The 26,414-nt window shown below is 48.1% G+C and overlaps 2 protein-coding genes across 3 annotated transcripts in view; one reads left to right on the top strand and one right to left on the bottom strand.

Annotated features, from left to right (window-relative positions):
• The window catches only part of RASGEF1A (RasGEF domain family member 1A), a 72,008-nt gene extending 61,146 nt beyond the window's left edge, over positions 1–10,862 (top strand). Inside the window, exons 3-13 of the mRNA XM_025396972.1 lie at positions 2,042–2,164; positions 3,493–3,630; positions 4,549–4,770; positions 5,182–5,256; positions 5,649–5,741; positions 6,220–6,322; positions 6,401–6,480; positions 7,222–7,413; positions 8,329–8,452; positions 8,880–8,952; positions 9,159–10,862. Of these exons, the coding sequence (XP_025252757.1) occupies positions 2,042–2,164; positions 3,493–3,630; positions 4,549–4,770; positions 5,182–5,256; positions 5,649–5,741; positions 6,220–6,322; positions 6,401–6,480; positions 7,222–7,413; positions 8,329–8,452; positions 8,880–8,952; positions 9,159–9,183 (1,248 nt within the window). The 3' untranslated portion in view covers positions 9,184–10,862. The remainder of the gene's footprint in view (positions 1–2,041; positions 2,165–3,492; positions 3,631–4,548; positions 4,771–5,181; positions 5,257–5,648; positions 5,742–6,219; positions 6,323–6,400; positions 6,481–7,221; positions 7,414–8,328; positions 8,453–8,879; positions 8,953–9,158) is intronic.
• Positions 10,863–20,192: 9,330 nt separating this feature from the next.
• CSGALNACT2 (chondroitin sulfate N-acetylgalactosaminyltransferase 2) overlaps positions 20,193–26,414 on the bottom strand; it is a 45,765-nt gene continuing 39,543 nt past the window's right edge. For both annotated transcript variants that reach the window (XM_025397845.1, XM_025397846.1), the window contains exon 8: positions 20,193–21,948. In XM_025397845.1, coding sequence (XP_025253630.1) covers positions 21,656–21,948 — 293 coding nt within the window. In that variant the 3' untranslated portion in view covers positions 20,193–21,655. The remainder of the gene's footprint in view (positions 21,949–26,414) is intronic.

The raw sequence follows: 26,414 nt of genomic DNA, 5'->3' as shown, positions 1-26,414 counted from the left end.
CCGTGCCCTGTCAGCAGAGCCCTGTTCAGGCTGACTCGGGGACTGTTCCTAGGCAACAACCCTAATCCTCCCTTTTCACCTCAAGGTGGCATGATACAGTATTGGAACAGAAAGCGTTCCCTTGTCAAGTGTAGCTTTCCTCCCCCTGGAGGGTGATGTCTCTTAGCAGCAGTGGCACTGGGCCTGCCAGCTCCCTCTTGTGAGCTGAGCATTTACCCTCTGGGAGGGCCAGTCCTGCCCATGTCATGCTACCCCCTCTCCCTCCCTGCCCTGCTAGTCAGCCTGGGAGTTAGCTTGCAGGGAGGTGGGCGGGAGGGATGCTGCCCTCTAGCTTCCAATGAACGGGGCTGCAGTCAGCCTGGCTTCACCACCTGCCAGGCTTCCTCTGCCTTCTGGGCTTTGGGTGAGGGGGCCTTGCCTTTCTGTTGCCCGCTTCTCCTCCTCCTCTTCCATCTGTTCTTCTGTCCGTCCCGTAAGCCCTGTCAGGGTTTGGCTGGGGCTGGAGATGGCAGTGCAGACAGGCTGGTGAGTGCTCACAGGGCAGAGCCAGGGGAGAGGCCCAAGGCCCTGAAGTAGTCCAGGGCAGGACCGTCTGTGGGACATGGGCCTCATGCTGCAGCTGGAGAAGCCGCCCCTCTCAGAGGCCTACCCCAGAGGAGCCAACTTGGCGGTCACCCAGTGTGGTCCCTGTGCCCTGGGATCTGACCAGCTTCCCAGGAGAGGACAGAGGGATGGTAGGGGCAGGAGAGCCCAGTTGGGCATTGGCTCCTCTGCCAAGCATCTACCCCTCCCCTGCCACCCCACCGTTCCCCATGTGCACGGGTAGCTGAACACACTCACATATGCACACAAACACACACACATGGTCTCCGTGCTCCTCCTTGGAGATGCACAGGCTCTCGCCTTGGGTGCCCTGCCCTTGGCCAAGAGCTCCATGGCGGGCCTTTCCTCCACATCTTGGTTGTCTCCTTAGAAGGTGGACCCTGAGAGATGTGCTGGCTCTGACCCCCCAAGTCCCCATGCTGCACAGCCTGGGGCAGGGCGTGGGAAGTTTGCAGGATGTTAGAGGAGTCCCCGGTGCTCTAGGGAGGGCTGCGGTGGGCAGTGCCAGCCCAGGCCCCTGAGCCCTGCTCCAGGAGGCCTGTACTCTCAGCAAATACAACCTGGCTTGCTTCTGGTTAGGGCAAGAAAAACCGGGTTATTTGGGCTGGGAGTAGGGGCAGAGGCTCCTGGGCAGCCCAGCCTGCAGCAGCCACGTGGGGCAGAGTCCCTCTAGGGAGTCCCAGGCAGTCTCCCTGACCTGCAAGTCTACCCTGTCCACAAGCAGGAGTCAAAGTGAAGTTCCCACAGACACTGACCCTCATTAGACAAAAGGCCCAAGAACCCAGCCCATGAGGATCTCGATGGAGGGCATGTGGATGTGGTATGGAGGGGCCCTGCTCTGGCAGTCAGGGTCTAGGCCCAGAGCTGGTCAGAGAGTGCAGGGACCCCTACCACCATTGCTTCTCAGGCCCCGCCCCTGCTGATGGGGCCTCGACCCTGCTGATGAGGCCCCGCCCCATGGATCAACCCTGCTCCCGATAGGCCCCGCTCCTGTGCTAACCTCCCTGCATCCCCCACCCTCCCCACCGCTGACCTCCAGCCCGGCCCGCGAGGATCTGAAGAAGCAACTGGCTTGCATCCTGGCGCAGCGAGCCCCATGGAGCCCTACCAACGTCCCAGGCTGGGGTTAGCCCTATGGTGGCTTGGGGCAGAGAGGGGTAGAATCCCAGTGGAGGAAGGCTGCTAGGAGCCCTCGGAGAGCTGCTGGGAGGCGGGGGTCGAGCTGTGCCTCCTAGGTAGGCAGGGCCGAGGTAGCAGTAAGAGGAGGAAGGGCCTGCAAGGCGAAGGGAACCGGGCAGGCGAAGGCATGGCCGCCGGACGGGCGGTGCTGGGCCTGGGAAGCAGCCGGGCCAGGTGAAGCAGCGCGGTGAGCCCCCGGGGGGCCTGCTTCCGCCGAGCCTCACCCTCCCTCCGCCCTCTCTCCGTCTCCTGCCTTCAGAGGACGTACATCTTCACCTTTCTCCTGAGCTCCCGGGTCTTTATGCCCCCTCATGACCTGCTGGCCCGTGTGGGGCAGATCTGTGTGGAGCAGAAGCAGCAGCTGGAGGCCGGGCCTGAAAAGGTGATCCGGGGCCTGGCTGGGGCAAGGGCGGGGGCAGGGGGCGGGAGGTGAGGTCAAGGCTAGGGGCTGGAGGCATGGGGCGGGGTTCCGTGTGGAGCCAGGGGGCGGGGCCAGGGCTAGAGTTGGGGCTTGGCCTGGCTGGGACTGTGGGACGGGGTCCAGGGTGGGGCCAGGGGATGGGGTCAGGGCTAGGGTTGGGGCGTGGCCTGGTTGGGGCAGGGGTGGGGTCAGGGCTAGGGTTGGGCGTGGCCTAGCTGGGGTTGTAGGGTGGGGTCCAGGGTAGTACCAGGGGGTGGGGTCATGGCTGGGGTTGGGGCGTGGCCTGACTGGGGCGGTGGGGTCTCGGGGCGGGGTCAGGGCTAGGGTTAGGCATGGCTTGGCTGGGCTGGCGGGGCCTGGGGGCGGGGTCAGGGCTAGGGTTGGGGCGTGGCCTGGCTGGGGCTGTGGGGCGGGTCTGAGTTGGGGCGTGGCGCCACTGTGAGGTCTGGTATGGAGCTGTGGGTTGGGTTAGGGGCGTAGTGGGAGGGGGAGGCCTGAGCCGGCAACGTGGGCGTAATCCCGTGGTTTGGAGGCTGTGCGACGTGGGCGAAGAAAGCCGCAGGGCTGTGGACTGGGTGGTGCAGGGGCCGGGGGCGAGGTCCAGCGGTCTGAGTGGGCTGATGTGGGCTGGCGCAAAGTCTTTGTGGACGCAGGAGGGGCTTGGCCCGTGGTGCGTTCTAGGGGATTGGATGGGGGCGCGGCGACTGAGCCTCGGGCACAGTCCCCCCTCCATGGGGGTTGAGGCAGCGCGGGCATCTTCCGAGAGGGTCGAAGTCGTTTCAGCCAAGAGGGCCAGTCCTCATGCTCTAGGCCCTGTGCTGGGTGGGGTCGTGCGTGCCTGTGGACTAGGACGCGGGGGCGCGTCGCCTCTCCTCAGGGTCACACCCCTTTCAGCGCTGTCGCCCTGCTTTCAACCGCGGGGGGCAGACGGGAGCTCTCCTCTAACTGGATGGCTTGGTTTGGATTATTTTACTGTATTGTTTTTATGGGTGACTTCTCATTATAGCAAATGGAATTAGTTTTTTGTCACCTTAGAGATGGGGTAGGTTTTTTGAATATAAGTTTATTTAAGTGAAAAAGAAAGCCAACTTAAGGGAAAGGAAGAAGGAACCAAACAGGAGTCCTGTGGTGGTTCAGGTCTGGCCAAACTGCAGGTGGCACGCAGTTGGGGGCTGTGCCCAGCACAGGCCCTGGGGTGTGGCTCGGGGATGTGGGAAGCTTGCACAATTTGCCATCTTGTCCTCTGCTCTGCCCTGTGGGGCCTCACTCCGTATCCTCTGCTGCCCCAGGCCAAGCTGAAGTCCTTCTCAGCCAAGATCGTGCAGCTCCTGAAGGAGTGGACGGAGGCCTTCCCCTATGACTTCCAGGATGAGAAGGCCATGGCTGAGCTGAAAGCCATCACACACCGTGTAACCCAGTGCGACGAGGTGAGTGCTCTCTGGGCTCTGGTCAGGGTCCTTGGGTGTGTGTCAGGGTCTGCCCTTGGGAGGGTGGGGGCTTCGGGGATAATTCTGTATGTGGTCCCCTTCCATGTTACTCCCCCAGGAGAGTTGCTGGGTGGCCCCATTCAACCTCCCTTCCCCCAGATGACAGCTCAGCTGTCCAGCAGTGGGCCAGGGTCACTCATGATACTGCACACAGGGACCTTGCAGCCCAGTTGCAGGCCTGGCGATCATTGCCTCGACCCTCTCCTGGCCCTTGCTGTTCTTGTCCTGGAGTGGGAGCCTATTGAGAGTTTGTAAGGTTCTGCCTGTCCTGGATTAGTGAGAGGAGGTGGGGGTAAGGCTTTAAATAGGCCTCCCATTTTTCAAATGTCTTCACCCTTGCCTTTGGTGGAGAGAAAACTGGAGATGCCTGGGCCAACTGGGCCTCCACAGTAGAAGCATTTCCTGTGCTTAGCAGCTCCTGTTCACCTAGAGTACTCCAGGAGGAGCCAGGGATCCCAGGCTGCCCCCACCTAGGGGGCAGAGACTCCTGGCTTTGGCAGAAGCCTTTCCCATGCCTTGAACTGTTCTATGGGCCGCTCCTGCTGCAGGAAGCACCTCAGTGGGCCACCTCTGAAAAAGTCATGCTTTTCAGACCCAAAAGCTCAGCCTTGAGCCTGTCTCTGCCCTTAGCCTCGTTCTGCAGCAGGACAGCCCACTGAGACCCCTCCCCAGCAGTCCTCAGAGGAGCCCACACTGTGCCCCACTTTGTCCTTGAAGGCCTGAAGGCTGAGGTTTAGATAGGAGCTGTGGGCTTACGTTGGTCAGGCACATCCCTGGAGGTGAGATGGATCCTACCCACAGTGGTGGTGGGCTTGCTGCCAGCCCATGCTGGCACCCTTATTGCCCTCAACCCCACAGGAGAATGGCACAGTGAAGAAGGCCATTGCCCAGATGACGCAGAGCCTGTTGCTGTCCCTGGCTGCCCGGAGCCAGCTCCAGGAACTGCGCGAGAAGCTCCGACCACCGGCTGTAGACAAGGGGCCCATCCTCAAGACCAAGCCACCAGCCGCCCAGAAGGACATCCTGGGCGTGTGCTGCGACCCCCTGGTGCTGGCCCAGCAGCTGACTCACATTGAGCTGGTCAGTGCTGCTTCATGCCCTGACTGGGGGGCGGGGGCTGCGGGACCACAGTGCCTCTTTCAGCACAGCACTGCAGGCCCCTGCTAGTCACACTGAGCCATCAGGGAAGCCCGCTTGCCAGTCCCAGCTGCTACACTTCATGCCAGGTGTGTGCCCATCTGAGTGGTGGGCACCTCTGTGCCTGGCACTCACATCCTCAGGAGCACAGCAGTGCTGTGTCAGTGGGAGGAGCTGGAGCAGCGCCGTCCTGCAGTGGGGACTGTAGTGGCCCTAGGATGGAGGACTGGCCTGGGAGGAGGTGAAGGTCCTATGCCCTGGGCAGCTCCTCCTCTCCCTGTGCCCACGCCTATGCAGTGCTGTCCCTTCTCCAGGGGAGGCTTGTCACCTTCCCTTTGCTGTCTTCCACCCCAGGACAGGGTCAGCAGCATTTACCCTGAGGACTTGATGCAGATCGTCAGCCACATGGACTCCTTGGACAACCACAGGGTAAGTGGGCCAAGGCCCGTGGCACCCCTGCCAGCCCTGTCTGCCTGGCACTTGCACTCCATGCAGGGTGGGTGTGGGCCTCACTTAGTGCCTCTGGAGTGCTGGGCCATGAGCCCTGATGGATGTGGCACTGGCCCTCCTAGCACCTGCTCCAAGAGGCCTTAGATGGCTGTGCTGGTCATGGATGATGAGTGCTGGGAAAGGTCACAGACTTGGGCTGGGGAGCCAGCCTGGCTTGCCAGCCCTGCACTGGGCAGCAAGGAGCAGGCAGGCATGATGGAGGCTGCTGCAGTGTAGGCTGAGCCATGGCTGGGGACTAGGGCCAGCTGTGGGGACTGAGTTGTCCAGCCAGGGTCCTCCAGGCCCCCTATGACCTGGTGTGTCCTTTCCAGTGCCGAGGGGACCTGACTAAGACCTACAGCCTGGAGGCCTACGACAACTGGTTCAACTGCCTGAGCATGCTGGTGGCCACTGAGGTGTGCCGGGTAAGTACCGACGGCAGACATGGTGGGGTGGCTGCCATGCCCACACCCAGCGAGGCCCTGATCCTGCCCCAGAAGTTAGATGATGGAACTTTAAGAGTGAACGCACGAAGTCCCTGTGCATTGTCAGGGCCTTGGTGGTCCCCCAACCCCAACATACAGCGATTCCTTCAGTGACAACAGACACCCTGTCCATGGAGTGCTCCTCATGCCCAGCACCATTTTTCTTGCCTGTGTGAGGCTTTGCAGGCCCTCACAGCCCTCTGGGGCAGATGGTGCCCTCCCTTTGATGACTGAGGAGCCTGAGCATAGGCTGTGCGCATGTCTGGGCCACCCAGACGCAGCCATAGACCTGGACCAGCCCACTGTGGCCAGAAGCTAAGTCCCAAGGTCCTCCCTGCCCCTCTGTTCCTCTGCCTGGTGGCCCCAGCTCCTGCTGTCCCCTGGCAGCGCCGTGCTGAGGTCACCTGCCACCTTCCAGGTGGTGAAGAAGAAACACCGGACCCGCATGTTGGAGTTTTTCATTGATGTGGCCCGGGAGTGCTTCAACATTGGGAACTTCAACTCCATGATGGCCATCATCTGTGAGTGACTGGGCACCCAGGGTGGGACTGCTGTGTGGCCCGCCCCCCAGCCCTGACCCTACCTGCTGTCCTCTGCAGCTGGCATGAACCTCAGTCCTGTGGCGAGGCTGAAGAAAACTTGGTCCAAGGTCAAGACAGCCAAGTTTGATGTCTTGGAGGTAGGCACCTGAGTCCCTGTCACAGCTGCGAGCCGCACCCACTTTGTCCCGCAACGGCTCGAAGGGGGCCCTGACAGTGGGGGTGGGGAGCTGCTGTCCTCTCCCTGTGGTCAGCACCTACCTGCTGGCTGAGTTGGCCTGGTGTGTTTATCCTCCAGCAGCGGGGACTTAAGGTGTCCTCGGTTACTTCAGGCGGACCCGGCATCGCCTAAGGCAAGTTCCAGAGTGGAAGGCGGTTAAGCAAGAATTTGACAAGAGTGGGGTTGTGCTGGAAGACACTGCCTTTTCCTTGGTCAGTGTCTCCAGGTCCTGGCTTGTCTAGATGGCCCAGAGGCTGGCAGACAGGATCATCTGCAGCCTTCCTCAGATGTGTGTGATCACAGAGTCCATTTTTGCAAAGCATGTGTCTTGTAGAGCTGATCAGGTCTGGGAGATGTTGATCTAAGTAGAGGAGCAAAGGGAAGTCTCAAAGGAAGGAGGGCGAGGGGGTCAGGCTTGGCAGGCAGGGCAATGACACTTCTTTATGGCTTTCCAGAGGATGCCGGGACCTGAACTCAGAAGCCCTGGCTCCAGAGCTCAGCCAGGCAACCTTGGGCGTCCCCTCCCCTGTGCTAACTCCCAGGCTGCCCAGGGGCCAGGTGCCTTCTCTGTCTGCTGCCTCCTGCTCTGCAGAGGGGTGTCTTGAGCAGGTCAGAGGGGCATGGGGCTGTGATGCTCACCAGGTCCTCCCTGTGCCCACAGCATCACATGGACCCGTCCAGCAACTTCTGCAACTACCGCACAGCCCTGCAGGGGGCCACGCAGAGGTCCCAGATGGCCAACAGCAGCCGTGAGAAGATTGTCATCCCTGTGTTCAACCTCTTTGTTAAGGACATCTACTTCTTGCACAAAATCCACACCAACCACCTACCCAACGGGCACATTAACTTCAAGGTGAGCTCAGCCCCATGGGGTCCCAGCACAGGGCAGGCCAGGTGGAAACTGTCTTGAGCTACTGGAGCTGCCAGGCAGTAGCCCTGGGTAAGGGTCTGTGGGTTTCCTGAGCCCTGCCTGAGGTTCACAAGGGCCTTCAAGACCGAAAGCCTTATGGTGGGTCAGGGGTGCTGTTTGACTGCGAGGTTTGAGGTGCGCCCATCTGTATTTCTGGGTGGATGGCCTAGTTGCAGAGCTTGGAGTCACAGGGAATTGTATTTATCCAGGACCGTGGTTCCAGCCTGGCCCCAACAGGGAGACAGCCCTGTCCACCCCTGTGGGATTGGAAGTCAGGAGGGGTTTAGGTAGGAAGGGACTTGAGTAGGGAGGAGGCAGCAGAGAATTCCAGATGGAAGTGAAGAGCCTGCCTGGTGGGCCTGAAGGCACCTGCTGAGGATGGGAGGGTGGGACATAGGTGGCAGGGCAGGTGTAGGAGGCTCTGGGCTGCCGGATGCCTACCTCACACAGGTGAGGGGTGGGCAGGAGCAGGGATCCCTCCGAAGGTCCCAGAGAAGGGACATCATGACATGTTCTGGTTGGCGCCACTGGGCTGGGTGTGGATGGGGTGCCTGCCTTAGGCTGGAGTCATCAGTAGGGCCTTCTTTGGGTCCCTGCACAGAGAGGCAGAGACCCTGCTGCCGGCCTGATGGCCCAGGTGGAGGGCTAGATAGAGTGGCCTTGGGGGACACCTGCTGGCTCTGAGGCTGCATGGCATGCCACCATGGCCACGGGGTCAGCGTGCAGGGCCACTGTCCCATCTCGCTGGGACCAGTGAAGTGGGCAGGAGACTGAGGCCAAAACCTGCGTCCCCTGCCCTGACCGAGTGTTTGGTGCTTAAGGTGACAGATGAACATCAGTTGGTTTTGCTCCCTTCAGAAATTTTGGGAGATCTCCAGACAGATCCATGAGTTCATGACATGGACACAGGTAGAGTGTCCCTTCGAGAAGGACAAGAAGATTCAGAGTTACCTGCTCACGGCGCCCATCTACAGCGAGGAAGGTGAGGGCTGCCTCCCAATGCAGCATGCCTCCCTCCCCACCTGACTCCTTGTCCAGGCCCGGTGCCCTTTGGGGTTGCCCTGGGAGGTGGCCTGCTGGCTGCTCCATGCCACACAGGCCTGGCTCTGCTCGCATGGGCGAGTGTGCATGAGGGTGGGTCGTGGGATGGATGGAAGAGAAGGACAAGAGACTCAGTTTCCAGTGGCCACTGGAGAGGGTCACATGGGGTTAGGGCAGGAGCTGCAACACGAGGAACCTTCCTAGAGTCCCCAGCAGGCAGCCTGAGAGCCCCACACAGCAGAGAACTGTGTTCAGCCCAGCCAGAGGTCACTGTCCCCTTGTCCTGGGCCGCACCCTTGAAGGGACAGCTGGGTTCAGGCAGACACTGCATGGGGACGCAGACTCTGAGGGACTTTCCTGTCTCTCAGCTCTCTTCGTCGCCTCCTTTGAAAGTGAGGGTCCTGAGAACCACATGGAAAAAGACAGCTGGAAGACCCTCAGGTAGGAGAGTGCCAGCGACATGGGAGTCTGTGAGGAAGAGGGAGGACTCAGGGTGGGCACAAGGGTCACCCTCCTGGAAAGGGGGCCTGGGCACTGCCGCGTCCCTGGTGCGGGGCTGCCGGACATGTTTGGTGGGAGGCTGAGGATGGCTCAGACCCGCTGCCCTGCTCGGGCCTGAGTGCTGCCTGTCCCCTGTCCCCCTCTAGGACCACCCTCCTGAACAGAGCCTGAGGCGGATGCAGCCCGCGACGCCAGAGGAAGCACGCGCACTAACTGGGTTTAAATTTCGACTGATGTGGGTTGAGATGAGGAGGCCTCACTGGTTGGGGTCCATTTTGTATATAACTTTTATGAGAAAAAAAAATGGTAATTATTTCATGCATCAACCTTTGGCACTTACAAAGTTTTTTTGTTTATTTTAAATAACAGGGCAGGGCCCTGCTTTGGGGAGGGAGAGGGGAGAGTATCATGGGAGATGGCATCCATGATAACATCTTATTCTAATGAAATGTAGATTTTTATTTTCTACTTTTGATTATTAACATCTTATGAAAAAAATATTTTAAAAAACCCAACCAAAACCAACGTGAGCCCTGCCTGCTCGGACGCCTTTCCAGCCAGTGTCTCTGACGTCGGGGTTAGTGCCTTAGAGGGTACTGGGGTCTGGTCTTCCTGCTCTGTGGTTCGGGCTGCAGTGAGTCCCACTCCATCTGGGCGCCTGCCCTCAGGAGGGCTGGTGGCTGGGAGGTCACGTCCGCACACTTCTGGAAGTGAGCCTTTGAGTACAGGCTGTCCAAAGTTTACATTTTCATTTTCCTTTCAGGGATTTGTGGGGTCAGGGAGGGGCAGGGGGCACCTGGCAGCATATTTTCTGTGACAATGTGTCCAGCAAATCATTCTTCAACTACATTTTAGAAAGCAGGAAATCTAAAATAAGGGAGGGAAGCATGGAGTTGTCAGGTTTTTGGGCTGCGACGGAAAGACACACTGAGCTGTGATGAAGAAAAATACACGGCTGACTCCAGGGTGGTGACATTTAGAGCTAGTCTTGAAACCTACCTACAGAGGGGAGGGAGCCAACAGCCCTCCTCCCACCTGGGTGGGCAGCGCCCCTAATTGGAATTAGAAACAAAATTCGCCAGGCCATACTGCTGGAGCTCATTCAGATAAAACTGCCCAATACTGAGAGGTGTTTTCTACATCCAGCTAGAGGAGCACACTCCATTTTCCCATGTCTGACTTCCTGGTGTGAGCCCTGGGCACTACTGACCATGGCACAGGACAGCTGTCCTTCAGAAAGCGTGAGGTCCATCCACGCAGACCGTCTCCCTCGCAGGAATTCCGCACCCTCGTCCCTCTCTGCATTCCCGGCTTCTGCAGGAGCCTTGATTAATGGGGAAGCCTGGGTGAGGATGGGCCAGGTCCCAATTCCCAAAGCTCCTGGGAGAGCCTGAAGACACTGGGAGAGGCTGGGCCTGGGGAGGAGGCAGCCCTAGGCCCGCTGCCCATGCCTCTGGTCCTGGGTGGAGCAGGAATAGTTCCACTGTATTGTCACAGTGTGTTTGCACTTTCTGAGGTTCTAGCTAGTACAGATTGTATATTGATAGTACATATTGCTTTGTTTATGTCTTTGAGATGAGAAAGGCTTAAAACTTGAGAATATATATTTGGAATACAGCCTTAGAATGGTTTCTGTACACATCCACGTGCACTTCACGGGTGATCAGTTCTAGTACCTACTTGAAACAGTGTCTATGTTTGCTACTTTATTTTCCCAATTTGATACATACCCTGATTTGATGTTTTGGTATTTAAGATGAACTCTGAGTATGAAGCTGTACCATAATGCAGGATGTCAGTTTTGGTGTGACTGGACATACTTGCTTCAATAAAAGAACACGTCACTCCCCTCCCTTGCCTGCTATGTGTGTATGGTGAGGGGGCAGCCCTGCTGCTGGCTGGAGACGTGGGTCCCCTGGGGCAGGGAGGAGGGTGAGGCTGCCAGGCCTGCTGTGGCCTTCCCAGGAGGGACTGGGCAAGGGACTTTTGTCTCCAGTTGGCAACACTTTCTGACAAAGGGCTTTCCACTGGATAAGGCAAGACTTGAAAAAAGCTATAGGAGGCACATTTAGTCCTACTCTCCTCAATGTGAGCTCCAAAAAGATATCACTGGCTGCTGTATTGCATGGTCGCATGGTCACGTAAGTTCAGGATACCTAGTTAAGCTAGGCTGTATGGGCTGTGTGACTGCAGAGGAGTCAGATGGCCTCTCTGGGGCAGGGGAGGTTGGGGAACCCCTGGACACAATCCTGCAGGGCAGCCTGCAGAAAGCAGGTCTGGAGGGGCTGCTTCTGGTGTCATGAGTTATACTCAAGAGTAACAGAGAAGAGGGGTTCACTGGGGGGCACATGAGAGCTCGAGAATTGAAGGAAAAGAACTAAGGCTCCAGAACCAGGACATGGTACTCCCCTCTGCTCCTCCAACCTGCCCATTCCCGCGGTTCTCAGGCCTGGACTAGGTGGGGACTGCACCCCAGGGATAACTCAGCTCATCTTTCACTATGCGCTGAGTGTCATCATTCCCACGAGATGAGCGCTATCCAACAGAAACCTTTCTGGGGTAAGGGAATGTCCTGTATCTGTGCTGTCCAGTACAGCAGCTGCCAACCACATGTGGGTCCTGTCCACTGGGATGTGGCCAGTGTGACCCAGGGGCTGAATTTGGGATGTGAATTTGGACAGCCAGGAGCCCCTGTGTTGGATGGAAGCTGGGCCTTGGGGCCTTGCCACCCCATGCAGTGGGCAGTAAAGGACAGGTGCTCAGGTGTCTGTGGAGGAAATGGGGACATGGAGATGATGCTTGAGCTTTTAGTGAATGATATTTTTTAGGTCTTTAAATCCAATGGCATCCCTAATTTCCTGGTGAAGTTATTTTTGGAAGTGTTCATCTGCCTCAGCTGAAGAAGGGGGAGTGCATAATTTGCCCTGGCCTTGGATACAACCTCAAGCTGGGCGGGCCATCCTCTGCCATGGGCAGTGGCTCTCAAGTGTGGGTCCCTGGGAACCTGTTTGAATGTCCATTCTTAGGCCCCTCCACATACCTCCTGAACTGGCAACATGGTGGGGGCCTAGTCCAAGCCTTGGGCCGCACAGTACGTGCGAGAAGCACTCGGTGGGTGACAGTCTATATGCCTTGTGACCAGCACATCCCTGTGTGATGGCTGAATGTCACCCTTCACACGTTTCAGGAACAAATTGATGTCCGAGTGCCAGATGTAGCAGAATAAGCTAAAGATCTGTACTAAGCCATGGAGACTTCTGTGACACACGTTGCTTGTGACACACACCTACTATGCCCATATGCGAACATAGGCCCTGCTACTCAGGGAGGCACAAGGCAGCAGGGAGGGAGCAAAGACCTGGGGAACCTGGAGTGAGCGCTGGTCTTCAGCCCCCAGCTGGAGAAGCTTGGACAAGCTGTTCACCTTATAGCCTCCATGTTCTCATCTGATCTCCCTTGCAGGGCTGTGGTGGCAGACAGAGCAGGCACCCGGTTCACTGTCAGCACAGTCAGTGCTTGCTGTGGACTGGCCCTGGTGCTGGGGATGCCAAGCAGCACTTCTGCAAAAGGCCACAGCACCGTTTGGGAAAAGTGAAGCAAAGGCTCCTTTCTCAAAGGAACACCTGGGGTCCTGGTCAATACGAAGCATGTTAGCATTCACCACAGTCACTGTTCGATCCAACCGGCACAGAAATATAAATGGGAAAGAATTCCCACCAATTTGCATTCAAAACTTCAAGAAGCAAAACTTACAATCCATCTGCAGGCCAGTTTAGATGATGTTAACACAATTTCAATCTTTACTCCCAACAAGGAAGTCAGGATACTGTGAGGAAGGTGAGGGGCTGACGAACACCTCACAAGTATCTACCCCACAGCACCAGGATGCTCAGGTGCAGACGCTCAGGTACAGCTGTACAGCAGCAGGGCTGAGTGGTTCAGCAACCGTGCAGGGAAGAGTGTAAGAAAGTAAACTGCACCACTTGTTCATTTCTGGCAGTGTGAGAGATGAAGTGCGTGCCCACTGAAAATGATAAAGTTGTACCAAATTTAAAAATCCAAGTGAAGGCAGGGAGCCAGAGAAGTCAGGGAAGCTCTGGAGCCTGCTTTGCCTGAGGGTAAGGACCATGAACTTCTGTTTTCAAGTCCACAGGGGTAGAGAAAAACGTCCAGGGCCTGCCTCAAGATGAAGAATCAAATAGGAGACCCCAGCCCATAAAGCTGGCATCCCAAAGAGCCACCCCTCAGTGCAGCCGTGAGCTTGAAATAAGGCGCTCCACCCAAACCCCACCGAGGGAGCTAGGAAAAGCTCCCTGATTTGAACCTCAGCACTGAATGGAGGCAGGGAAATTTTACCTTGATAATTGATAACGATGAATCAGTGAGCTTCACAAAATTTTGCAGCACAAATCAACACTGGTCCAACAAACTTTAAGCTGAGAATCCTTTGAACTGGCCCTGAACCTGTACTGCCCCTAAACATCCAGTAGAAACAAACATTCTGACCTATATTCCAGTTTTTAAAAAAAATCTCCTTAGCTGTGTCTAATTTTGTTCAACCCATCTGTTGGATTTAAAAAATTCAATTATTGTAGTTTTCATTTCTAGATGCTCTATTTGGTTCTTTTCCAAATCTGATCATAATTCTGAAGAAATTACCAGAATCTAACACATAAAGCATTGGAAAACAAGAAACAGGTGGAGACATGGAGGGCACAGCGGTTTTAACATGTTATCAGAGTTAGAGAAGCAAAGAGAGAATGAGGCAGAAATCACTTTTGAAAAGAAAACAGCTGAGAATTTTTCAGAGTAACAATCCAAGGAACCCAAAGAATCTTAAGCAGGACCAGAAAAAAAAGAAACCCACACACAGATGTATCATAGTGACACAGAACAGAAAAGAAGAGAGTGGATTGCTTTCAATGGATGATGGCTGTTACGCTGATGATTCACAGCAGAAATAACTGAAGCCAAGAGACAGTGGAGTAGTAACTCCAATGTGCTAAAAAGACAAATAATGGCCAATTTAGAATTCTCTACTTTTTAAAACTATTTATTAAATGAGAGATAATAAAGATATTTACAGACAACTCAATGGCGTTTGCTATCCACAGACCTTCCCTAAAAGAAAAACTAAAGGATGGATCTTGACTCTTACTGCAACCCATATACAAAACGATTTCCAGATGGATCACAGACCTAAATATGAAAGGCAATGCAATGAAGTGTCAAAAAAAGAATTTAAAAAATTCTGAGAGTAGGAAAGGTTTCTTAAATTGGACACCAAAATCACTAGCCATAAAAGAAAATTGGTTTTTATTGAAATTAAGAACTTTTGTTTACTGACAGATAACATTAACATACTGAAAGAGAGGCCGTTGCTAGGAGAAGGTATGTGTAATATGCAAATCTGACAAAGGACTCAAATTCAGAATTCAGAATTAACCCCTACAAATCAACTAAAAAAAAAAAAAAAAAATCAAACTTTTTTTTTTGTTAAAAAGGCAGAAAAACTTCAACAGGCATTTCACAAAAGAAGATATCTAAATGGCCAATAAGTATATGATAAAGTACTTGATATCATTCCCTGATTATAAACTAAGATGAAAAGAACTGTACACACCCATTAGAAATTATAATTAAAGAGTTTAAATTAAAAACACTGGAAATACTGTGTTGGGGAGGATGTAAAGCAACTGATCTCTCATACATGGCTGGTAAGGGTTATTTAAAAGGATTGAAAAAAATCTGCCCACTCCTGGCAAAGCTGATCAAGAAAAAATAGAAAGCATAAATATATCAGGAATGAGAAAAAAAGGATATCACTATAGATCTTATACATATCACAGAGATAATAGGAGGATATTGATTTCATCTGAATTTTCAAATTTATCAGTATAAATTCCTAGAAAATTACGATTTACCCAAAATAACTCAATGAAAGCTTATTCTACAAAAAATAGAAAGTCTGAATAGTTACATAATTACTAAATAAATTGAACAACTGATCAAAAATCTTCCCAGATAGAAAAGTTCATGCCCAAGTGGCTTTCAGGCAATTCTTCCAGGCAGTTCCAAATATTCAAGGAAGAAATTTATTCTAATTTTACAAAACTTTTTTAGAAACAGAGTAAGAAGGAACACTTGTAACTTAGTTTATAAGCTAGTATAACCTCAACAGAAAAGCCTAATGAGGGCCAGACATGGTGGCTCACACCTGTAATCTCTGCACTTTGGGAGGTCAAGGTGGGAAGATCACTTGAAATCAGGAGCTCCAGACCAGCCTGGACAACAAACCAAGACCCTGTCTCTACACACAAACCAACAACAACAACAACAACAACAACAACAACAATGAGTCAGGTGCAGGGGTGTGTGCCTGTGGTCCCAGCTACTTGAGAGGCTGAGGTAGGGGGATCACTTAAGCCCGGAGGTTGAGGTTGCAATGAGCCATGATCGCCCCCACTGCACTCCAGCCTTGGAGACAGAGCAAGATCCTGTCAATTAAAACAACAAATAAATAAACAAAAATGCCCAACAAGGAAGAGAAAGGGAAGTCATAGGCAATCTCATTCATGAACATAGATTAAAAACACCTGAAGTATATACATACCCACACCCCCGACATGAATACATATGAGATGTGTAAATGTGAATACTTACATGTGTGTATATGTAAGCAAACCAAATCAATGTAAAATAAAAATAACACATCCTGACTGACCGAAATTCGTCCCAAGAATGCAAAAGTACTTGAGAAAATCTATTAATTCATCAATTTAATACTTTAAAGGAGCGGAAAAATTATATGAACATCTCAACAGATGTAGTCAAAGTATCTGATAAATGCTCTTAGGTAGGATAAAAACTCACTAAGTAATAACAGAAGGGAAGTTTTTCAAGTTGACGGGGTTATCTACGAAAACACCTCCAGCAAACATCACACTTACTGATGAAACCCTGAAAGCAGTGCACTTGAAATCAGAAACAGGGCAGGGAGCCCACTATTACCACTTCCATCAGCATTGCACAACAAATCCTACCAAGCATGGGAGGACAAGAAAAAGAACTAAAGACCTAAAAATGGAAAGGAAACAAAACTCACTATTCATATATATGATATTATGTAAAACATGAAAAATGCAAAAGAATTCTAATTACTAGAATTAACAGTTTTTGGCAAAGTTTCTGAACACAAAAATTAACATGCAAAATCAATGATTTCTAAACACCAGTAACACAAAAGATAAGGTACAATGGTATCAAAAATGCAGAGTAACTAGGAAGAATCTGAAAAACAGCACATGTAAGTCCACAGTGTGAAAAATTATAAAACGTAATTGAAAGACAATAAAGCCAAATAGAATAGATTGGAAGACTTCGTATCATAAAGACTCCCCAAAGTGATCTTACAGATTCAATGAAATTCTAATCAAATGCATACATTTTCATGAAACCTAGTAAGTGTATTCTAAAATTTATATGAAATTACAAAGCCTGTGATAGCCATGACAATCTTTAAGAACAAGTTGAGTGGACTACATGTCCCAAATATTGACTAGCATAAAATTACAATAACTTATACCATGCAGTGCTAATGGTAAGTGATAGAGTGGTAGCCTAACAGAACAGAAGAGAGCATAGAATCAGACTGATGCACACAGGGACATCTGATGGGATATAAGAATGGTTTTGCAGATTAGCAGGTAAAGTATGTACGTAGTGCTGGAAATAAGTGAAATGCAATCCTTACCTTACATCATACACAAAAATCTCTTCCACTTAGATTAAAGAACTGAGAAAAGCGAAATTACATGGGAGATATTGAGAATATACAACAGTATTTTTAAAGAAATCCTTCCCTATTATGAGGTCATAAATCAATAAAAAGTAGAAACCAATTCCTCACAAAAGAAAATACACATCACTTGAGAAGATACACATCGCTTGAACCTAGGAGTTTGAGATCAGCCTGGGTAAATAGGGGGACCCCTGTTTCTATTAAAAAAAAAAAAAAAAAAACTAGTCAGGGGAGATGGTGCACGCCTGTGGTCTCAGCTACTCAGGAGGTGAGGCAGGAGGACTGCCTGAGCCCAGGAGGTTGAGGCTGCAGTGAGCCATGATAGCGCCACTGCATACCAGCCTCTAGCCTCCTGGGCAACTGTGAGACCTTGTCTCAAAAAAAAAAAAAAAAGATATACAGATGGAAAATAAGCACATGAAGAGATGCTCCACATCATATGTCATCAGATAAATGTCAAGTAAAACAACGAGATACTACTATGCACCTATTACAAAGGCCAAAATTGAAACACTGACAACACCATATGGTGGCGAGGATGTGGAGCAACAGGAACTCTCATTCATTGCTGGTGGGAATGCAAAATGGTACAGCCATATTGGAAGACAGTTTGGCAGGTTCCTACAAAGCTAATAAGCTAAACATACTCTTACCATATGATTCAGCAACTGCGTTCCTTGTTATTTGTTTAAAGGTTGAAAACATGTCCACATAAAAACCTGCACATAGATGTTTATTGCAGTTTTATTAATAATTGCCAAAATTTGGAAGCAACCCAGATGCCCTTCAATAGGTGAATGGATAAACTGTGGTTACATCCAGACAATGAAATATTATTCACTACTAAAAAAAAATGAGCTGTCAAGCCATAAAAAGGCATGGAAGAAACTTAAATGCATACTACTAAGTCAAAGAAGTCAATCTGAAAAGGCTACATGCTGTATGATTCCAACTATATGACATTCTGGAAAAAGCAAAACTATGGAGACAGTGAAAACATCAGTGGTTGCTAGGGGTTAGAGGGTAGGTAGGAAGAGATGAATAGTCAGCCTAGAGGATTTTTGGGGCAGTGAGACTGTTCTGTATCATACTATAACACTGGATGTCATCATACATTTGTCTAAACCCATGGAATGTACAAGAAAGAACCCTAATGTCAACTATGGACTTTAGGTGATTATTTTGTGTCAATGTGGGTTCACTGGTTGTAACAAATGTACCACTGTGGTGGCAGATGTAGATAATGGAAAAAACTGTGCATGTGTGTGGGCAGGGGGACGTAAGGAAACTCCATGTACTTTCTGTTCAATTTTTCTGTGAACCTAAAATTGCTCTAAAAAATAGATTCTATTGAAAAAAGCAGAAATCATAAAGAAAAAAGATAGTCACAATAAAGTTAGTTTTTTATTCATCAAAAAGTACCACCAAAAATGGGAAAAGATAAACCACATTGGTCTTGATGGGAGAAGGTATCTGCAAACATTAAACCAACAAGAACTGGTATCCAGAATATGTGAAGAATCCCTAGGAACTGGTAAAAATGAACAAAAAGACTAGAGATAAATCATAACTACAGTTCATGCCTAAAGCCCACTAAATTGGCAAGAATTAATAAGCCCGAAAAAATTAAGTACTGTCAAGGATGCAAAATGAACTCACCCAGTGCTGGAAGGTGGTCCACTTTGGAAAGTTAAACATGCACACAACCGATGGCTCAGCATTTTTACTCCTGGAGAAATTCTGGCACACTTACAAGAGATGTTCACGACAACACTCATGTTAACAGCAAAAGCAAACCACAAAAATCTACACACAACCCAAACAGTTACCAGCAAGAGAATATAAAAACAAACTGGAAACAACCGAAGTATCTCCTACCAGTAGAATAAGTATAGTAGTACATTCATACTGAAGAGGTTAAAATATGCCATTCTGGCATACTATTTAAATTAAAGACACATGAAAAACAGCAGGTACAAAAAGGTGACTGACCTTTGTGCTGTTTCTTAAGAGCAGGAGATGGATTCCAGTGTGAAAGACACTATACTAGAAGGAAAGGCATCAAACATCTTTATCTTCAATGACAAGAAGTTTGAGACCAGGAGAACACTGTATAGACCTTGTTAAAATAACTATTTTTTAAGCCTCCCACAAAATATAGTCACATTTTCACAGTTTACTAGTCTTTGTCCAATTCAGTATTTAAGTAACTGACTCTACTTCTTTTGTTTTTTATTTTTTTATGAAGGCTCCTGCGCCACATAAAATTTGTATTACATAGATTTATATGCTTTTCTCTTGTTAATCTATCCTATGCCAATTTAATCTTCAAGCCCAGCTGGGACCCTGAGAAGATGGGAAGGAGTTTTCCCCCTCCCTACCGTACAATGAAATACTATTCAATAATAAAAATTGACTAATTTTGAGAATAACATGAGTGAACCTCAGAAACACTGAATGAAAGAGAATATATAATAAAATAATAATGTATATAAATTCAAAACCAGTCAAAACAGTCTGTTGGGAGATACGTAACTGGGAAAACTATGAAGAAAAACAAGTAAAAACTATCACAAAAATTAGAGCATGACTATTATGGAGAGGGTGAGTGCAGGTGATCAAGAAGGGGCACAAGGGACCTGTCCCCGGTAATGTCCCATATTTTAACCTGAACAGCTGCGGCACTGCTGTTTTATTTTTAAAGTACACAATTACATGTTATGTGTAATCTTCTGTCTTTATACTTTACAACAGAAATAAATTTATCACATTTTCATTTAACTTTTGATAATAAAATACTTTATTGGTACCATTTAATAAATGTCAAAAGCATATAACATTTCCATTGCTTAGCTTCCATCTTTAAACTACAAGCTAGTTTAAAAACAAGAGGAACGAAAGCAAACTCATTTGATTCTCTCAAAAAACAAGCTGTAACTTACCTTTGCAAATAATTAAGTTCTCTCACTTTAAATATCATAATTCAATGGTCTTCATAATAAATAATTATAATAATACATAAAAGGAGACAGTGGCCTGAATTATTTTGCAAAGAACATTTCACACATCTTTAAAAAAATCACGGGCCGGGTGCGGTGGCTCAAGCCTGTAATCCCAGCACTTTGGGAGGCCGAGACGGGTGGATCACGAGGTCAGGAGATCGAAACCATCCTGGCTAACAAGGTGAAACCCCATCTCTACTAAAAAATACAAAAACCAGCCGGGCGAGGTGGCAGGCGCCTGTAGTCCCAGCTCTCGGGAGGTTGAGGCAGGAGAATGGAGTGAACCTGGGAGGCGGAGCTTGCAGTGAGCAGAGATCGCCCCACTGCACTCCAGCCTGGGCAACAGAGCGAGACTCCGTATCAAAAAAAAAAAAAAAAAAAAAAATCACTAAACCACAACTTAAAATCTGTAAGAATAATTGGGTAAGAGTTATTGTAATATTGAATTAATATAGCACCTAGAATTTTGAAATTTGTAATATTTCAGATTATATGATTTACTGAGAAAAAGAATAATGATTTTTCTTCAGTGAATTTTCAGGGGTTTTCAACATAGGTCTCTTTTAAAAGCCAAAGGTTAAAAAATTTATGCATACTAGGAATTGACCTGATGGTAATAGATCCATGTGTGATAAATAATGTAGTGCAGTCCTATGTGAATATAATTTCTTCTTCACTTTGTCTCATTAATTTATACCTCAGTTAAAACATTCTATATACAAGTGATATATTTCTATAAAACATTCCATATTTCAGATTTCCATTCAGACTATCTTCCCTTCCTCCCTTTTCTCAAATCAGAGTGATCTTGTGGCATACATTTGCTTTTTCTCTCCACAATGAAACTCTTTTTCAACTCAAAGTATTATAGTAATGCAAATACAAATGTAGCATATATTAATACATTAGAAAAAAGGATAGTAAATACATATGGATCCATGCCAAATGAGAAAACTGAAAGCAAAAACAAACAAAACCATGCTATACTCATCTATTCTGACCCACCCTGGGAAGACCCTGATGTAGATGGCTAACATAAACTAATGTTCCCAGACACAGCTAGGATCCTGTACTCCAACATAATTAAATGCTCTGTTAAAAATGTTTCCATGTTCTTTTCTGTTTGTTCAAAATAGTTTACAGCAACTCTGACTAGTAATCCTGAAAATGATAATGTAATAACATTATATTTTTAATCAAGCCATAGATTCTAACCTATTTTCTACTATTACCCATTTGCTTAAAAACAGACTTTCAGGGGTGTAAGCAACAGTTAAGTTAAGGAGTTTTTATTTTTACCTTTCTCTTGATTGACTGATTGGGGATTTCAGATGTGTCAATTAATTATCCTCTACTTCAGTGGAAAAGGATTCTTTGAGCTATCAAATCAAGCAGGCTGACTCAGGGGTGGGCAGGTGAAGATACCTGTCCACACACTATGCTCATAACGCTCCATCTCCTCTGTAAGAATGTGCTGCTCTCCACCCAACAGCGGCCCAGCACATTCCATCTGCTCCACCTAGATGCAATCAGGACACCATGCCATCCCACACACAGTCAGAACATGGGCACCAGGTAGAACTAACTCAAAACAACTTTTGGGACAAATGTGAGATTTCAATTTGTCAATTATTCCATAGTGCAATATTCTCACAAAACAGAGATTTCGTGTTGAAACATTTGCTTTTTCTTCTTACATCAAGTTGAATTGCTAAAGTAATGTCAGAAAGAATATGAAAAATAAACAAGTCTTTTCCAAAAGAGGCACTGCATCTGGAAGTAGAAGGCTAAATAAATAGTGCTGGTTTGTGGTTCACACAGTAACACATTAATTATGATTTCAACCAACAGCTTCACTGTTTGTCCTGTATGCCTGTTTATGAAGATGTGTCTCTATTTCCTCCCTGAAGACCAGCATTCCCAGGTGGGAGTGAGAGGCCTCATTCATGGCTTTAGACTGGATGCACATGCGGTACTGCTCGGGGGGCAGCTCATCAGCACAGCGCTTTTCATGCCAGAGGTGGAAAAGACCAGGAACTGGAGTCCGAATCACAATGAGGTCACCATGTAAGTATTTTCGATAAAGATGAACATCTTCTCCACCCCAACCTTTCACTTCCATGTCAAATCCACCTGTAAGATCAAAACTGACACTATAAATATCTGCCTATTATTAGCCAGAGCACAGGGATATATATATATAAATGTTTAAATGTTCTGCTTCAAAAGGGATGGGATGGTTCGGCACAAAGATAGCATGAGACACCTGGCATGGAGGAGTGACTTCCAATCACTGGAAGTTCAGTTTTGAGCTGACACTTGGACTCAAGCAGCTCAAGATTGGTTGTTGAGAGTATCAAAATGGGGTTAAATATTTAAGAACTTTGTAAATTTCACAGTCCTGTAGAAAATCTACAGAAAGTCAAAGGAGAAGAAAATACAAGTCACCTATAATCTCACCACCATTAAATTTTTATGTTTTCTTGAGACAGGGTCTCACTCTGTCACCCAGACTGGAGTGCAGTAGTGTGATCATGGCTCACTGCAGCATCGACCTCCATGGCTCAGGCGATCCTCCCGTCTCAGCCCCCTGAGCAGCTGGAACCACAGGCGCATGCCACCATACTCGGCTGTTTTTTTTTTGTTTTTTTTTTTTTTGTGGAGATGTATCACCATGTTGCCCAGGCTGGTCTCGAACTCTGGGTTCAAGTGATCTGCCCACTTGGCCTCCCAAAGTGCTGGATTACAGGCTTTAGCCACTGAGACCAGCTACATTTTCTATCCTTTGAGACACATGCTTTTCTGGGCTATAGAAAAACTCCCCAGAGGGGAAAAAGAAGAAAGGGCCAAGCTGGAGATAGAAATTTGAGAATGGGTCCATAGATTATTTAAAGCTATAGGAATGAAAGAAATTCCTGAAGGAATTTGGAAGGAAAACAGGCCTAGGTCTACACACTAAGAAATGCCAATTTCTAGAGATTAAATAGAGGTAGAGAAAGTCAGGCAAAGAGATTGAGAAGTGGCCCCAGGTGAGGGAGAAAATTCTGGAAAAGGTGCCATTGGAGTAGCCATGTGAAGAAAGTGTCTTGAGGAAGAAGTTGTCAAGTGTGTGCTATTCAGTGAAGAATTTAAAAAGAACTGACTGGACCTGGCAGCCTAAATGTTACTTATAAATTTACCCAGAACAATTTTGATAGAGTGATGGGGCAGAAGGCTAACTGGAGTGGGCAGACCCATAAAACAGGAGATGAAGTTGAGACTATTTTCAAGCCAGGTTCAAGCTAAACAACTAATGTTTTAAAGATGCAGGGAGAATGCAAACCACAGTTTTTTGAAGAGCTAGAAAACTGATTCTTAAAAACCTAGAAAAAAATTCTTTAATTAAGAGTGAGGCTTCCAAATTAATTCTATTTTTTTAGAGACAAGGTCTCTGTCACCCAGGCTGGAGTGAAGTAGGATAATTATAGCTCACTGTAACCTCAAATTCCTGGGCTTAAGCAATTCTCCTGCCTCAGCCTCCTGAGTAGCTAGAACTACAGGTGTGTGCCACCACACCTGGTCAATTACAAAAAAATTTTGTAGAGACAGGCTTACACGATGTTGCCCAGGATGGTCTCAAACTCCTGGCCTTAAGCCCTTCTGTCTTGGCCTCTGAAAGCATTAAGACTACAAGTGTTAGTCACTATGCCCTGCCATCTGTTAAACAACTTTTTTTTTTTTTTTTTGAGCCTCCCAAGTAGCTGGGATTACAGGCATGCACCACCACGCTCAGCTAATTTTTGTATTTTTAGTAGAGATGGGTTTTTACCACGTTGGTCAGGGGTCTTGAACTCCTGACCTCAGGTGATCCACCCACTTTGGTCTCCCAAAGTGCTGGGATTACAGGCATGAGTCACTGTGCCTGGCCCGTCAAATAATTTTTTTTTTTTTTTTGAGACGGAGTCTTGCTCGGTAGCCCGGGCTGGAGTGCAGTGGCCGGATCTCAGCTCACTGCAAGCTCCGCCTCCCGGGTTTACGCCATTCTCCTGCCTCAGCCTCCCAAGTAGCTGGGACTACATCAAATAATTTTTATTTTTCAGAGATGTGGTCTCACTCTGTTGCCCAGGCTGGAGTACAGAGGTATAATCATAGCTTATTGCAGCCTCCAACTCCTGGGCTCAAATGATCCTTCTGCCTCAGCCTCCTTAGTAAGTGGGACCACAAGTTCGAGCCACCATGCCTGGCTCCTGTCAAATAATTCTATCCCACTTAATTTCACATTAACAGGATGGACAATAATCCGGAGATCTCTGAAAAGTATTAAATAATCAGAGCTTTACTAAATGCTATGTCTGAGACATATCAGCTTTTCTTCCTTGTAGATATAAGCTCTTAGAATATTAGAGATGGTACATATACTTAAAAGAAATGGGGCATTCCCAGTTTCTGGTCTGGCATGTCTGGGGCTAAGAAGTCATCACTCCATCCTAACAAGTCAGAAGCTGAACACTGAAAAATCAACAACTCCTCTTAGGTCTCTCACAGGGAAGTGAGGTCACAGGGTAAACCGCTGCCCTCAAAACTGGTGAGACAGATAGGCAGATACAAAGAATTCCAACTTACTGGAGCAGAAATCTCTGTGGGAACCAGTACCCAGGTAGGAAAACCCGAACTGTAATTGACAAATTGCTGGAGGCTCAGGGGAGGCGAGTCTGAGAGTTAAAAAACTCCAGGAGGACCCAGTCATATTGGGACCCCCATATTCATGTGAGTTTTACCTCTAGGAGCTCTGCCAGGTCCTCGATGGTGAAGATCAGAGAAAAATCTCTTAATGCGTCCAGCAGTGGGGAAGGGGAAAAGGTAATCATTTTAAAGTATGCCGCAGCATGTTGTCATTATTAACAAGGCCTGTCCTTAGAAGAAGTTATTTAACTAGAGCCTAACCTGCTGGGGTTTTATCAGTGCCTAACTGACTTGGAGGAAGAAATATACCAAACTCCAGCCCCTTCTAGTTATCCTGTCCAGGAGAGGTGGGGAGATTGAGAAGCATGTGTGAAGTTCAGAGTCTGGGATACAGGATCCCTAAGAGACTGAGACTCATGGGACTACAGAACACTTCCACTCCCTCCATACTTCACCACCACACCATCAAAGGCCTATTTATTGCAGTTCCTTTTACCCAGTATATCAAGTCCAACTTTCAACAGAAAACATGACAAGGTATACTAAAAGATAAGAAAAACACAGTATGAACAGACAGAGCATGTACCAGATCCAGATTCAGATACAGCAGGGATGTTGGAATTATCAGGCTGGGAATTTACAACAATTATGATTAATACGCTAAGGGCTCTAATGGAAACAGCAGATAACACACAAGATGCGTAATATAAGCAGTGAGATGGAAATTCTAAGAAGGAATTTTAAAAAATGCTAGAGATCAAAAACACTGCAAAATAAATGAATGCCTTAGATGGGTTTATTAGTAGACCAGACTTAGCTGAAGAAACAATCTCTGAGCTTGAGGATATAACAATAAAAATTTCCAAAACAGAAAATCAAAGAAAAAGACTGAAAATAAAATGAACAAAATATCCAAGAACTGTGGGACAACTACAAAAGATGTAACATACACATAATGGGAATACCAGGAGGAAAGGAAACAGAGAAAGGAACAGAAACTCCAAATAAAGAGTCTAAGTTCCAAATAGGTACAGCTCTTTTTCACCCAGCCCACAGCAACAGGGTGGAGGCTCCACTTCCAGGTGTGGCCAGCTGAGAATACTGGGGGTCCTTCTGCCCCCACCCAGTGTCCTGCTCATTAGGACAGAGATGGTCACTCTGCTTAATGATAAGTATGTCACTGTCCCCATCCTCAGGGCAAAACCTCATGGATTTTTTTCCCAGGGGGAGAGGCAGTCCGTAAGAACAAACTGCTCCAAAGTTCTTCCCTAAGGAACTGACTTTATTTAAAATAGAATGTAGAGAAGTTCAGAGTTTAGAGAAGTTCCAGCCTCTTGAAAATAATGGAGATTTTGGTAGTAAGCAATTAAGAGGAGGCTGGTAACTCCAGGAGGGCAACAGCTAAACTGTAGGCCAGCTAATTTACTAGAGAGAACCACAGAGAGACAGAGTAAGAATATACCTCCCAGGGTCTGAACAAATCTCAAAGACTTGCTGCAAAACTATCCCTGCAAAAAGGCCCAATTTAGTAGGGACAGATTATGGAGCAATTTATGACCCCAGAGCATTGTCACAAACAAGACAGCACTTAGTGAACAGTCAGTGGAGTCTAATAGGAGTGACAGAGATGCTCAACAACATTAATCATAAGAAAAATTATAATCAGAGTCACAACCAATACCACATCCACTATCATGGGTGATACTAGAAACAAAAAGACAGATAACAACATGTATTAATGAGGATGTGGGGAAACTGGAACTCTTAAAACACTGCTGGTGGGAATGTAAAATGACGTAGCCACTTTGGAAAACGGTGTGGCAATTTCACAAAAGGTCAAACACAGGGTTACCGTATTACCCAGCAACTCTACTCCTAGATATATGTCCAAGAGAATTGAAAATCTATGTCCACTCAAAAAGTTAAACATAAATGTT

This window comes from Theropithecus gelada, chromosome 9, assembly GCF_003255815.1.
Source record: "Theropithecus gelada isolate Dixy chromosome 9, Tgel_1.0, whole genome shotgun sequence".
In the NCBI taxonomy this organism is placed as follows: Eukaryota; Metazoa; Chordata; class Mammalia; order Primates; family Cercopithecidae; genus Theropithecus; species Theropithecus gelada.
Note: the sequence above shows the minus strand (reverse complement) of the source record. Positions and strands in the feature narration are given on the sequence as shown.